The sequence below is a fragment of the Acanthaster planci genome, linkage group LG01 (assembly GCF_054643075.1).
Source record: "Acanthaster planci isolate LZ-2023a linkage group LG01, COTS_SCS, whole genome shotgun sequence".
Lineage (NCBI taxonomy): Eukaryota > Metazoa > Echinodermata > Asteroidea > Valvatida > Acanthasteridae > Acanthaster > Acanthaster planci.
Window position 1 is genome coordinate 34,214,907 of NC_141777.1, and position 14,585 is coordinate 34,229,491.

General features: G+C 39.6%; 1 protein-coding gene across 2 annotated transcripts in view; it reads left to right on the plus strand.

Moving 5' to 3' along the window:
• LOC110979603 (gamma-aminobutyric acid type B receptor subunit 2-like) overlaps positions 1 to 14,585 on the plus strand; it is a 47,620-nt gene that overhangs the window by 15,796 nt on the left and 17,239 nt on the right. For both annotated transcript variants that reach the window (XM_087136476.1, XM_022235569.2), the window contains exons 2-7: positions 2,741 to 2,878; positions 7,075 to 7,245; positions 8,450 to 8,551; positions 11,149 to 11,214; positions 12,221 to 12,421; positions 13,535 to 13,672. In XM_087136476.1, the coding sequence (XP_086992602.1) occupies positions 2,741 to 2,878; positions 7,075 to 7,245; positions 8,450 to 8,551; positions 11,149 to 11,214; positions 12,221 to 12,421; positions 13,535 to 13,672 (816 nt within the window). The remainder of the gene's footprint in view (positions 1 to 2,740; positions 2,879 to 7,074; positions 7,246 to 8,449; positions 8,552 to 11,148; positions 11,215 to 12,220; positions 12,422 to 13,534; positions 13,673 to 14,585) is intronic.

The following is a 14,585-nucleotide window of genomic DNA, read 5'->3' on the forward strand; positions in this document are numbered from 1 at the left end:
ATAATGGAATTATCCAAATGTGACACTATTGTATATAACTCCCAATCAAAACCGAAGGTGTGGCTTGATACAATGCAGTGAAATTTGTTCATTGCACAGGCTAAGGAACGACATCTCCCCCCGTCTTATCAAATTTCAATTCATCATCTTAATTTAAACAGTGATGAGTGACAAGAATCTTACATTATTTTTTGTTTTACGCTCAGTAAGACAATAAAGACCTGTATGAAATGCATATTCACAAAAATTAACGTCACCCTTTTTATTGATATTTATTTCACCCTTAGTACATTACATAATCTTTGAACCAACTCGGTTCACACCTTTGTCTTGTATTTCTTCTCAAAGTAGTATAAATATAACAGACTACGTCTGTGATTGCTTCGTTAGAGCCTGGTCGTTCCCTTTCTTGGAAGTTGTTATTAACATGTGATTTCACTTCTTGTTGTGTGCAACTAGTACGCATGGTTAATTTCCAACCAACTATATCCAGTCTGGTTCTCATGTGCCTATACCGTGTAATAACACAGCCGGTGCAATTCCTGTGGTTGTTTGTGCTCTCGTCCTATATACACAGTAACTTAACTGCTGCCTAAACTGCGTTCTTTATCACACCATTAACGACAGCGTGTATGCCTATGTCTATATTATACAACATGTACCTCAGTCGATTGTCCTGAGCTTAGGGTACATAACATTTACTTCACTAATGTCTCAATTTTGTCTTCTCTCCTTCATGAAATTGCTCTATACACAGAATTTCTCACACATCATGTAGATGTATTTCTCATGCAATGATAACCACGCGCCGAAGTCCGGAGCCTCTGTACTAACACTTCGTTGTTAGATTGGGGAAAGACATTGCACAGCTGCTGAAACAAGTATTGTGAATATTTGATGCCCTTGCCAATCATGCCACGGTAAGCAAACGCTCACGTGGGGCAAAAAAAGTAAAAGGGACTTTTGTGAATGGTGCTACGAAGCTAACGTAAACGTCACAGCGAAAGTTGGGACGAATGAAAATAATGCAAGACTGTAATGCGTATACAAACTTGGCAGTTTTCACCAATTCGTGGATCCATGCAACGATTTCTTTTAGACTCATTCGTTATGGATCTTTATTATTATTATTCAGACCTTTTTCCCCCTACGTTTGGCTGTCAAACGGCTGAATTGCACATTGGCTCCATTATTTTAAGTAATTGCATTAAGTTAATTAAAAAACATTTTTTTGCACGCCAGCCTACTGCTATTACATACACATCAATAAATTGCCAAAGAAATGGACATTTGCAACTGTAAAATATAAAGAATGTGCACAAATCCATGCAGCGTTGAGGTTCAGTGCCTGGGATGACATCATTCTGCTCACAAATATACAAATTGGTGGTACCGTAAAAGCAAAAAGGCTTTATAAAGAGATTTAAAAAGCTAAAAAATGTGCAGTTTCAAGGGCTGTAGTGAAATAACTATTTCATAGTCCCGTTAAGAATTAAGCCTAACATCTGCAATTATTATTAATATTAAGTGAAACGCCCATAAATGTATTTTGCCGGATAATAACTACACAAAATGGTAACTACAAAAAGCACACTTCTAAACTACATAGCACCTCAACGGCCTTGCATTGAATGTAAATTACGGTACAGACGTTCGAAAGATACATCGGTAAAAACATGTTTACAATGCCAACAGTACAGGACAGCTATTCTGAATTAGACAGCCTGAACGATCTTGTGTATACACACTCGAATCCGGACTATTTGACTGCTCTTTCTTTAAGTGCTTAAAGAGCAGCAGACAACCGAGTCGATTTATAGCTCGGGTAGTTTCTTGGTTTTCACCTGACATGAATGCAGAATTCCAAATCTGCACGCCAGTTATCAAGGCTGTAAAATATGACAGCAACGAATGACCAATTCAATGATTTGGTCATGCATCCCACATATATGAGCAAGTTGGATGTTTTAACGAGAACAAGATTCAGATCGAGCGCATGAATAAAAATATGGGTTATGTGAAAAAAGACGTCTTGACTGAGCAAATTTAGTAAGAGAATAATAACCGTCTACCTTCCAGCAGAAGCAATAAGTAAATGCATCAGTTAAACTCTGAATGGTCGAATTGTCTTACTGCAAAACACTTACTACTTGTTCCACTAAATCTTCTGCAATTATACTACCTGTTGTGGCTAAAGGTCATCTGATATAGAATACTTACCCTTCATTCATATGACCCATTTAACTTAAAAAGCCCAATAGAAAGTACAAGAACGTTTATTCATGTTTTGTTTGTGACCAACCAGTGGAAGGCAATCCTTATTCCAAAATGTATCAATGAGATGTGTCATTTTCAGCATGGTCTGTAGTCTGTACATCGTTGGTCAAACTGATTCACATTCTGAAGACATCTGCCTAAGTGAGCAGAAGGTGACAGGATCGAGTCCAACCGAGGAAACTAGTAGATCGTTCCACAAGCCTTCGGACAACGCTGAGTATAAAGTGCTCTAAAATATGCGTCCGTGAAGGGCAACACGCGATACGCAATGGGCCCTATGTGTATGAAAATTACTGTTTTCCCAACACCTTATGACAATTTTTTTTCTCTCTCCCTTGAAGAATCAAGGTTACAGTGGTCTACCAAGCCAAAATCCATTAGTATTCTGTGCCTACTAATACAAACTGGGTCCAAGTTTGCTTTTCTTTTGAGTGAAAGAGTTCTTATCCATTTGTTTTGCCAGTGTGACGCCGGTCTGGGAACCAGACTCTTCTTCGAGCACATCCGGTTGCCTCCTCAGAAACTGATGCTGATAGGGCCCGCCTGTTCCACCACCGCCCAGGCAGTGGCACAAACGTCATTCTACTGGAATCTCATCACGGTAACCTTTGTATCCTCACCAACTCCACCTCTGCATTTTCATTCAGAGAAGAAAGTCGCTGTTAAAACCAGACCAGCACCGCCTGCACACGAGTACTCTTCCAAGTTTGCTATATCTCTGACACTGAGAACACCACTGCGTAACAACTGCACTGCATGACCCCAGACTCATCACAATACATGTAACTTACTTACACATGAAATATTGTCGGATTGAGCATGGTAAGGGTTAATATATTTCATTGATAACGACGGTGCACGCTCGGCGCCAGAGTGTCTGTACATTTCTATGAATGTTTCAATATCATTGTCTCTACCACGAAATATCTTTTCAGTGATGCGTCTGGATGAGATATTTATCTGCATCACAGACTGGGTCTGGCACTACTTTGAGAGGTGGGATGCGATGTGCCGTAAACTGATTGATAGCATGTCATGGCTTGTTCATTCACACTGCAAAATTACTTTATTATATCGAACACTCTTGGTGCCTATTCACACAAGACCACTGGTCCTGTTTTATTCATGTAAAGATAACCAAAGGGGTTAAAGTGACTAAAGCGCAGAATCTCCCCTGGCCTGTTGCCTAACCCGAGAGGGGGGGGTTCGTCAAACCCAAAAGTGGAATTTTTGGCACCGTAAATACATATTTTTACACAAAGGCCTATCGTAATGTGCTTTGGAAGACAAAATCATCAAGTTCCATGTTTGTTGCGAACCGAAGGATGCATGTAAGACTTGTATAGGCCCCCTACTTCAGTTTCTAAGTTCACATCGTAAGCGTATCGTAAATTGGTCTGGTATATGAATTTGCTCTTCCCCCAGCACGTTGAATCGGGCGCTGGGTGACAGCGAGCGAATGATATGAACATTATTATTTTAAAAATCTCAGAAAATCCCACACGAAAATTCCGAAGTTCAAAAAAGTGATAAATGGAAGTAAATCATCATTACCTCCACTCACCTAACTAAAAATTGTACAAAAAAAAAATGGGGGGGAGCGCATTTCATTTTGCACTTCGGGTAAAAATCGGAAAATCGGACCAAAATAAAATGCTATCGGAACTTTGTAGCCGATATGTGAAATCGACATTTATGAATCAGAATATTTGGAGTTTGATCACATTTCATCTTTTGTGAAATTAGAGGTAAAATATTGCTCCATTCACAAACGTTAAAAGTGAAAATTCGAAGTGCCCATAGGGTCCGCGCCACTTTCCGGTACGCATTCTTCAATTGTAACGTGAAGCAGCGCGCGAACGAGTGTTTTCATTAAACCTAAACTTTTTCAAGTTCTCGAAATTACCAATTTTCCAATTTTAATGGGCTGGATTAGTGTCCTTGCTGGGTGGGCCATGCAGCAGTTCTTTTTTAAACAGTAACTAAAAGACCAGTAACATGATAAACAACATGGATTACATAAATGTAAAAGACAAAACGAACAGACGTACCACACAATTTGTGAGGTGTGAACGGTAATTGCGGTGCATTTACAAGTCTATTCAGTCTTTCAGGACTGGTTTCCTTCATTTCTGACACGTGAGTAGAGCCAATGTACACGTCAACCAAGGAAAACATGACTGCCTTGTCCCCGCGACAAGAACGCTGCGTCGCTGGTGGGCCCCATGTGTGGCTGGCCGGCTGCGGCGGCGACCCGGGTTAGGCCGCGTTAGGCACGGCGCGGCGTTTAGTGACGGATCTCATTCTTCAAATGTTGCCGTATAAGCCGCCTGGAGTTCAATATAAACTGCAGAGCTATTTTCAGCGTGAGAAACAGAGTATAAACCGCGGCTTATATTCCGAAAATTAGGGCATTTTAAAAGTATATATTTATTGAGGGGGAAAAAAAATTAACAAAACCAAAAACACCACCAACAAGCGGAACTCTGAAGCAAGCGGGGGGGGGGGGTTCGAACCTCCCGACCCCCCCCCAGCCTACGGGCCTGCTCCCCAGGTTTAAAGGGGCTAATGTACATGTACAGCAACAATAAATCATAAACACGCGCTTTTAGAAACCGTTGGTACAGTGAATAACCTCACTGGCTGAATTAATGCTTAATTGGCAGGGTTTGATTTCTGACTCGGTCGTATTGGCCATTTTGTCTCTTCACAGAGGTTGAGGAGGGTGACTGGAAATAATGTAGCGAATTATGGGACCAAAGACACGAGTTTAGGTCTACACAGACTTGAATGTTTCTATATTATGGAGCAAGCTTCATTTGGCTGTATCTTTCCATTAAAGAAAGAGTCCAAAGTCCGTTCTTCACGAACGTTTTATGGTGGAGAAAGCTGTTGATGTTAAAAAAATGATTAAGATTTCGTTTAATGAGATCACTCTGTAAACAAACCTTTTCAACATTTTGCAATCCAAAATGGGATTCGAAGGACAAACAAGCACCGTATTATATGCAACCCCCCTTGCAAAACGTTGGTCATTTTCCACCTTGTGAAATATACGTTGAAGATATGCAATATTTTTTCCTCAAATATTGAATTTGTAAGGGTTAATATAGAGAAATAAACATTTGGGAATCCCTTTCACGAGCCGTTTCTGTCTTTAACGAGGATAGTGAATGTCAGTGAGGTAATACTGGCCAGTCGGAATAAGGATTGACGTTATTTTGTCTCGCATTAATCAATCCTCTTGAGTACAATTATAGACCATACTGATAGGTGTTTTTAAAAGACATTTGAAGGCAATTTTTTCCTACATTTTTAGAAATTATCTTTAACTTTAAAACTATTTCTTGTTTACTATATGCGCTTCTGTGACGAAATATTCTGATGGAAAACTTGATTTTTTTTTACAAATTCACTTCCTTCATATGTACATGTAGGTCCCTGAATAAAATGCATGGCTTTTTTTATCTTCTAATCTCATTTTTCAAAAGGCTCTAGTATCTTTGAATTTTAATCGCTCCTCCAAACGAGTCAGGGAACAATGTGGCTGGTCTTTCCAATTTAATATAGCCATTAAAAACTATGGAAGCCATAAAGTTAGTTTGCGTTATTATGCAATTGAGTAGTTTGAAGATACGCCAGGAATCGTCGGCAAGACTAAAATTTGATCATAAAAACCTCCTGACAAAGCCCCATTGAACTGACTTCTGTCGCGAGAAACCCAATTCATTTTGCTTTTAGCAAATTATGAAAGGGGCTCGCTGACTGAATTGAATTTGCATTCATATTAAGTGCTTTGATATGAGCCAATTTCATATAAATTTTCTAAAAAAAGAAGAAAAAAATTTCTTAAAATGGGAGAGACGTACGTATCTGACCACGAGAGAGGCGAGGTGTACTCATCTTGAGTTCAGAGGAAAAAATATTACAAAAGGTATAATAGTCATTATAGGACTAGTCCTTTGTAGAGTCCTTTGAAAACAGCTAATGGACACTAAACTTCATAAGTCAATTCATTCTCTTAATTTATGAATGTGTTCTTTAACGAAGCGGCTTTGGAAGAGGCATTTATATAGCAAGGTGATGTGTGGCCCAAGAAAAGTTTTCTAAGTGACCGAAGGCATTGTTTTGGATGCAATATCATGTCAAGAAAACACAGAGACCTGCTTTTTGTAAACAATAACGCACACCACTCCAAGAAATAATGAAATTTCATTTGATTCAGCTCGTATATGATTAACCCAAGGGAAAAAAATGCATGTTTGAAAAGTATACCTTACAGGGAAAGAAACATTCCACGTTTCCTTTGGCCGCGTAGATTGTAAAATTGGTGTGGGGATTACTATTTGTTACTTCTGTCCCGAAATACACGTCAAATCTGTAGTTCTTATGCTCGTCGCTATTCCGTGACATTCGGTCTTCCCAATCTAATGTATGGACACTGAACATGTCTACATGAACGGTTACATTCTTCAATTGTCATCAAGTGCACACACAGACATTGCAGGGCAAACATTTTAAGAAAGCAATGCCATTTTGTCTCTCCCTGTGTAAACTCAAACAAACGGTAGAAAAACCAAGGAAAAATCCCCGGAAGAAGTGGAATTTGATTGGCAGAAAACGCCGAGTTGTATAGTGCCGAGTTCCTCAGAACTGTAAGGAAAACATTCGCGATTTGATACGTGCAAGATGATGACTCATGGGCTTTTTATTTGACAAGACATCTGATATTTCTGATAAATTCCACATGACGAACTCACAGACGCCCAATGTCCTCTGTCTACCCTGTGCTTGCAGATGTCCTACTCCGCTGCGTCCTCTGCGCTCTCCAACAGGGTGGTGTTTCCATATTTCTACCGTACGTACATGCCCGACCCAATGCTCAACCGGGCCCGTATACGCCTTATCAAGGAGTTCGGCTGGCAGAGGGTAGCCACCATTCACGAGAATCAAGATCTCTTTTCTTTGGTAGGTGAATAGTTCGAAACACGTAGGTGAAGTTTCTACCCTAAAATGGCAAGTCAACCCATATTTTCGTGGAGACAAAAAAATAAAGCAGAATGTGCAGGAGAATGTTTCGGACTTCCCAACAAACAGAACGTATATTCAGTAGCACTCGAAAAGGGAGAACTATCCAAACAATCCCGATAAATATGCCGTTCTGATGTTATATTCTTCATGAACGGAATAATATTACAGATGTACATGTACATCTGTATCATGAACATCGCCCCCGTAAAGTGTCATATGGTGTCATCCCTCCCACTTTTCAAATTTCCATGGCTGGGCGAGTCATCCCCCCTAAAATTCCCCCTCTCCCCATGCCCTTAATTTCTCTAAATTTACACCACTGACGTCACAAAAGGGAGACCGCTATTTCAGTAACAGCCGCCTGGTAAAGTCAATGCCACGTCTATTCCAGCGCGTTTGAAAAATTCAAAGAAAAATCAAGGATTTTGCTATCGCTCAGAGAGATTCTAAAAACATGACCTTCATTATGTCTGTGTATGCTATGTTCCTAATTGTACGAATTACCTCCCCCTTCCCTTCACTGCAATTTGCTCCAATTTTTGGCTGTCTTCTTTTGTTGGCCTGTTACTTTGCGCTGAAATGTGCGTTGGAAGGGGAAAACTCCATTATAAGTGCTGGAAACCATCCATGAAATGGAAACCTGTATCAAATGAACAATGAGTAATATTTCGTTGCTAAAAGTGTTATCTGCTAAAAGGAGTGGGCGTATTATTGGTTTCTATTCTCCGGAGCCTTTTACCATGGAAAAAAATCCTTAGATATTGATTGATATTACTTTAAATGTGATTCAGTAGATGTTTCAATAAAAGACTTAATAAAAGTTACCGAATTATCACATATAAATTTAAAACATGTTTTTATAAGAGCGCTGGATTCCTAATTATTTTGAGGTATTTCTATATACTTAACTATATTAAACCTTTATATATGTTTTCTATATCGCATTGCATACTGTTCATGCATTTTACCAAATGCATTAAACGAAATCACCGATGTGAGTAAATGTCGCTTTTGCACGCATTTATGATTTCCTACTATTTGCTCGCTCTTCAGTCTCCTGGAGGTCGACTTTTGTCCACAAATACCTTTTAAGAAATTCTCTTCAATAGAGAATGTATAGCAATCTCTCCTTCATCTGTAGGCCATCGATGATATGATCAATCTGTTGAAGGCAGACAATATCACTTTGATTTCCTCGGAGTCATTTGATGAGGATCCCACCAACCAGGTTGCCAATCTCAAGGTAAGTTGGTTGCACAACGTGAACAATGCATTGTTTTGTTCCGGAAGTATGGAATTATGTGGACAGCAGACAGTGTTTTCGTTCATATGAAGACTCAAATCGCATTATATAAAAAGCTGTCAATTTTGAACTGGAGCTTTCTGTTGTAAGGGATGCACGTTTTATAAAACGAATACGCTGGATTAGTGAGGCAGATCAGATCTTGCTACCGCATTATACATGTACCTGCATACGGATAGAACCACAATTACACTGTGCCCGAGATGTTGGTGGTGTGTCACGCAGTTCATGTGAATAGTAATGATGTAATTATGGAGCAGTTTGGAGGGACTTGATATTCTAGACTTCATAAGGCATGAGGTTTTCGTTAAAAAAATCCAATATTTGCCCCCAAATTTTGACGGGAGTCGGAAGCGCAGCACCGCTAGAAACTTATCATTGGCCGGCGTCAGTTGAAAGCCAAGTCTTTTACTGCTTTCCAAATTTTGTCAAAATAGAGTAAGAAGAGTGACTGCCTTTGACAAAACATTCTTTTCTTTTGAGCGAGTATACACTACAAAAACTGGGGTGTTAAATTTAATACCCGCGGTGTTATCAGAAGACTACACCAACACTTTCCACTGGTGTTAAAATTTTAGTGTTATTTGGTCGTACTTGTAACACCTTCTAGTGCACTGTAACACTTATAGGTGTGCAAAGTAACATTATCAGTGTTAAAGTAACACCCTATGGTGTGGTCATCTGATAACACCCAAAAGTGTTGATTTTAACAGCCGAGTTTTTACAGTGTACGGCGGTTTCTTCTGCATGCGAAAACCTCTTTGTAAAATACATTTTTGAAAGCAAAATGTTATCAACTTATCTTAGCACTGCGCTGTCCACCCACGCTGGTGTCTTCTGTACTCAGAAAATGAATAAAAAATTGATGTATTCTAATGGCGGTGTACGTCAGTCAACTTTACTGCGAAACTCAATTTACCTCCAAAGATGATGAATAACTAAAAGCATAGCAGTGGTATCGCACTGAGATGAGATGTTGCTTGGTTGCAGCAGCTGAGGTTGACAACACAAACACTGCTGCTTCTTTCGTGTCTAGCTTCAAAATTCATCGTCCTTGGCTCATGTCACTTAATTATGAAAGGCTCATGAGTTGATAATAGTTTCCCATTTTGAAGCCTGCCAGTACCTCCACTATGATTAAACTGCCCACGAAGGAGGGTCTACTGCAGTGCCGTTTGGTAAAACAAAATTGATTGCCAACCAATTTAACCTTAGAGTCATTTTTTCAGCGCAAATATGAACGAAATCTACGATCATCTTTTTATTGAAAGAACATTCTATTGAGTTTTTGTTTGCACATGTTTCTAACCAATAAGAGGCACGCCTTTAAAACTATCAACAAAAGACAGGATGATTCTTTTGCTTATTTTTGTCTATGAATTAAACATGAAATTATTCTAATACTTGAAGCGTTGAATAAAATAATAATAAACGGAAAATAATAATTGATAATAGAAATCTCAACAAATCTAGGTGTGCCAAGTTAAATGACGATTAAGTGCTATTCCCCTGAAAAATATACACTTTCTGGTTTGGATGTGTTTACAAACGACTTTGAATGTCATTCAACAAAATTTCCTCCCTCTTTTCTGTCACTGTCGTATTTTTACCCACATTGGTTGGCCAGCCACGGCTGGCTGTCACCGAAGAAGCAAAAAATTGATGGGGGCATAATGTTAGTGTCGAGCGAAACCTTCATGGCACCAACCCGTGGTGGTATTTCAACTAACGTTGCCCCCCCCCCATCATAGGCAGTATGAGAGAGGTCTGTCGAATGAAATGAAATGATTAAGAACTATCGAAAATTAGCAGCGTGTAAGCAAAAACGCTTGCATAGGCTACAAAATTAATTTTTTTTCTGACAACAGAATGAGAAACCTGTAATAAGACACCTGAGTTGATGTTTCCAAATTCGTGACAAGTCTCTGATGCTACATCTCTCCATAGGATTGTTATTTATGCCAATTTACTTTTAGAAATGTCAACTTGGGCGTAAATCACAAAAGTATATTAACAATGCTATTTTGGTGGGGTGGTACTTCGACCTCCAGTCTCTGAATCGCTTTAATTCGTGGCAGGTTGTTCTTATGCAAAGTGAAATTGAAGAAAGAATCAAGTGCATTTCAAAGGAAAAGATGGAAATCTATGGACACTGCGTGTTTCATTCGGAGTCTTGGACTGAAATCTTGCCAATATTTACATGGATCACAGTTTTATTTAAATAATAGGCATTCTACATCAGTGCCGTTTGAAAAGTGCAAAGTTCAAATTATTCCAGATGGCAGGTGATACAGTTTGAACAGGTCTACAATTGGTTCATATGCCGCCCAAGCAAGGACAGAAAAGAGTCCTTATTTTGGAATGTATTTTTTTTGATGTGGCAACTCCAACTCCAACGCAGGGAGTAGGCCTACTTCCGAGGATGCACTGTTAGAAGATTTGGTGTGGTTCAGATTTAGCTTGGTATATCAATGTCGAAGTCAATAAGGTGCATAGCTTTCATGTTTCTGAGGGTTAATAATTGCATTTTCCTACAGGCTCTCGATGCACGTATTATTATTGTCAACATGTATGAGAGCAAGGCACGACGAGTCATGTGTGAGGTACGTAACTGTGGGATTCGTGTATTGCCTCCGAGTATCAAATTTGCATGGTATTCACGAAGACCCCAATTTCGATCATCTAATGGGGCAGGCTGTCTGTCATTTTGTCAATATTGCTGATAGCCTTCAGAAAATTATCAGTGCGATCTTTGTATGCACCCGCTAATCATACGCAGCAGTGCAAATGTAGGCTATTAGTGTATATACGCACACACCTTACATACCTAGTGTGGACATTCTTTTTTTTCGTGGAGTTAAGAATAATCGAACTGGGAACACGATTTTCAGCTGGCTTTTTGTACAAGGTTTCTTGGACTATTCCTCTTCCTTGACTCCGTACCCCGAAATGCCCCTAAACCTCTTTTTCAGAGAAGCGGAAACGTCCTGTGGACGTGTGTAAGTCCCCAGAACGTCTTCTTTTCCTGCCTCGCTTGGACATCTTTTGTTCACAAGTCCACACTAGGTATGTAAGATTAGCGCGAGCGCTCTGTCCATTCTGTGGCTATTGCTAGAAGGGCACGATGCTGCAGCACACCATATAGGTTTACAACGATGTAGCATTGGGTGCGATGCCGTTTCTCATTATGATCACAGTGAAAACTCTTCGTGATTATAGGGTGTCATGCCAGGTGGACTAACTTGGTTACATTCAACTCCATGTATAGGATTAACCATGCCAGACCCTTTTGCTACTAGTAGAACTTTCTTGACGAAATTCAGGTTCATTGCGAGTTTTTTTGTCGAAGTGAGCCGAGATATTAGACCTAGCCAGTGCCTGAAACAAAAAGAGATCACAATTTTGTGACTTGCTAAAAATGGGCCTGATTTATTGCGCTCCACGAAATGCGTCACAGTAGCATAACGCGAACACATTCTCCATAAAAAAACGACTTTAAATGAGCATACATGCATGTAGATGGTAATTTTCGGCAGTGGGCAGTTATTGTGTAAGTTATACATTCTACATATAAATCGTCATTTTTCTCATCAACTTGTTAATGACAAGGCTGCGAGGCAGGGTATGATTGGTCCTGGCTATGTGTGGTTTAATCTCGGCTGGTGGAGTTCCAGATGGTGGAAACTTGACGATCCGACGGTAAAGAAGTGCACGACAGCTGAGGTCAAACGCGCCGTGGAAAAGTCGCATTATATTGGTTTCGAGAGCACATTACTGGGGAAAGATGACACCGTCACTGTGGCCGGAATTGTAAGAATCGAATTGTTTTGATTTCCTCTACCTCAGTGCAAGCTACATATGATTGAAACTAAACTGGAGAAAACTTACCGTAACCAGTGCGAGAAGTAGACTAGTATGCATGACTATAAGTCACTTATTTCAGCCGTAGTGAATGCTGCACGCTAGCTCCATTAACCCTAACCCTCCTCAATCCTTCGCCTGTTGGAGGACTGAGGAGTGTTAGGGTTAATGACACAAAGGACGCCAAAGTTCCGTAAACACCACCGATTCCCAGAAACAAACACTACAAAATAACCAGCACTCCCTACTAATAAGTCCACTATTCACATAGGCCCTTATTTTAACAGGAGCAAAATCATTTTATTCGATGGCCCTTCTTAAAACATTAAAGGGACTACTGTGTGAAAGAAACATTTCACTAAAAGCCTGGAAATTACACCTTTATGCAATAATTAACCTCATTTTCAAGTTTGCTTTTGCTATTTTTATCTGTATCTTGGGGCCTTTTGGGTTTTGTCACTTATGTAACTAAGCAAAAGCTTGCTTCGAATCCCGAGGTATAGCAACAGTGGTTTTAGTATGGAGAATTGAAGTTGCTATGTTCACGTGATTTTAAAGAACTCAGTGTACCAGATTTTATTCCAATTTCTATTAACTCGCAAAAGGCTTATTGGAGGCACTGAACCTTAATATTGTATTGATTTGTGCCCAAAAACTGCTAGAATTTTATACTTCGCCATCGCAAATTTCCATTTCCTTTGGAAATTTATTGTTGTATAAGTAAATGATGATAAGCCAGCGACCTTTTCTCAGAAGTGTTTTCCCAAGATCAAATTCTGGGTTCAAACTTTGTACATGAACGCATACGAACTGGATAATGTCTTCCTGCATTTACGTCACACTAACAGCGCCATCACTTGTCTGGAAAAACTTGGTAAATTTTGCATATACAAATATTAACAGTGTACTTTACATTTCACTTAACTCCAAACTGTTTTCATAATGTACAAGAAGAGTTAAGACAAAAACAAAATTCTAATTCTAAGAAATATTGAGTGCGTTGAATCTTTAAGAAACTCATATTTTAAGATTTGGATTGGTTATTTGAACTTTTTTCCGCAGACACCATTAGAATTCGATCTTGAGCTTCGAAGGAGGCTAACTTTGCCGGAAAACAGTCTGTACAACTACAACGGCATTGCCAGTTTCGCCTACGATGCAGCCTGGGCACTTGCACTGGCACTGAATGAATCGGCAGAGGTGAGTTATCAACAGAATGTTGATTGGTTAAAAATTAAGACATGGTTCAAGGTCTGACAATGAAACTGTCTGTCCATAGGGAGAACGAGTATAAAAGCTATCAAGTTACCCACTTGGTCCATGATGTGGACTCCAAACAAAAAGTGGAGGAATAACGCAAAAGTCAAATTCATCGCAGGTCGCTAAACAAACAAGGTTCTCGACGTCCCAGTAGCTGAAAGACCTACATTCTCACTTAATCAGTGAAATTTAAGAGGATATGAATGCGTGAAATTATGAGGAAAAATTGGAAAAACTATAAATATAACTGAAAAACCTGAGTCACTAAAACAGAATTAACAATGTCCTTTTCTGCTGGATGACAAAGAGTTTGACGCTCGACACAGCTTGGGTGGCATTCTCAGATAAAGAAACAATGGTTCATTGAACTTGAAAAACGAACAAGAGGACCTGTTTCTGGTGAACAACCTCACGTGTATGAACATGAGTAAAGCAGTAAAATTCATTAATCAACGCCTACCAGTAGAAATACACAAATAAATAGGAAACACAATCGAAGACAAAACAGCCCGTTATCTTGTACCCGGTCTTTTCCAAGGTCATGGCACTTATCGTCAACTCAATCCTAACATTTCCTCGAAGGAAACATCGCTACTGTTCAATACTTACTGCAAGTTACGCAAGACTGTATTTTTGAGCTGGATATTTTGAATGTGCGCAGTGGCAGGTCCAGGATTTGTACGAAAAGGCCCCCATACTCAAATGTAAGAGTGCGGTATTCCCCATCTGAAATCGGAGGTATTTAAATAACCAGTTGACAGCCGAAGAAATTGAAAAAGAACAAGCCTCTTAAAAATTGAAAAAAAAATGACGGACTGGCCACCTGCTGTTTCCTCTGCGAGATGTTCCGAGG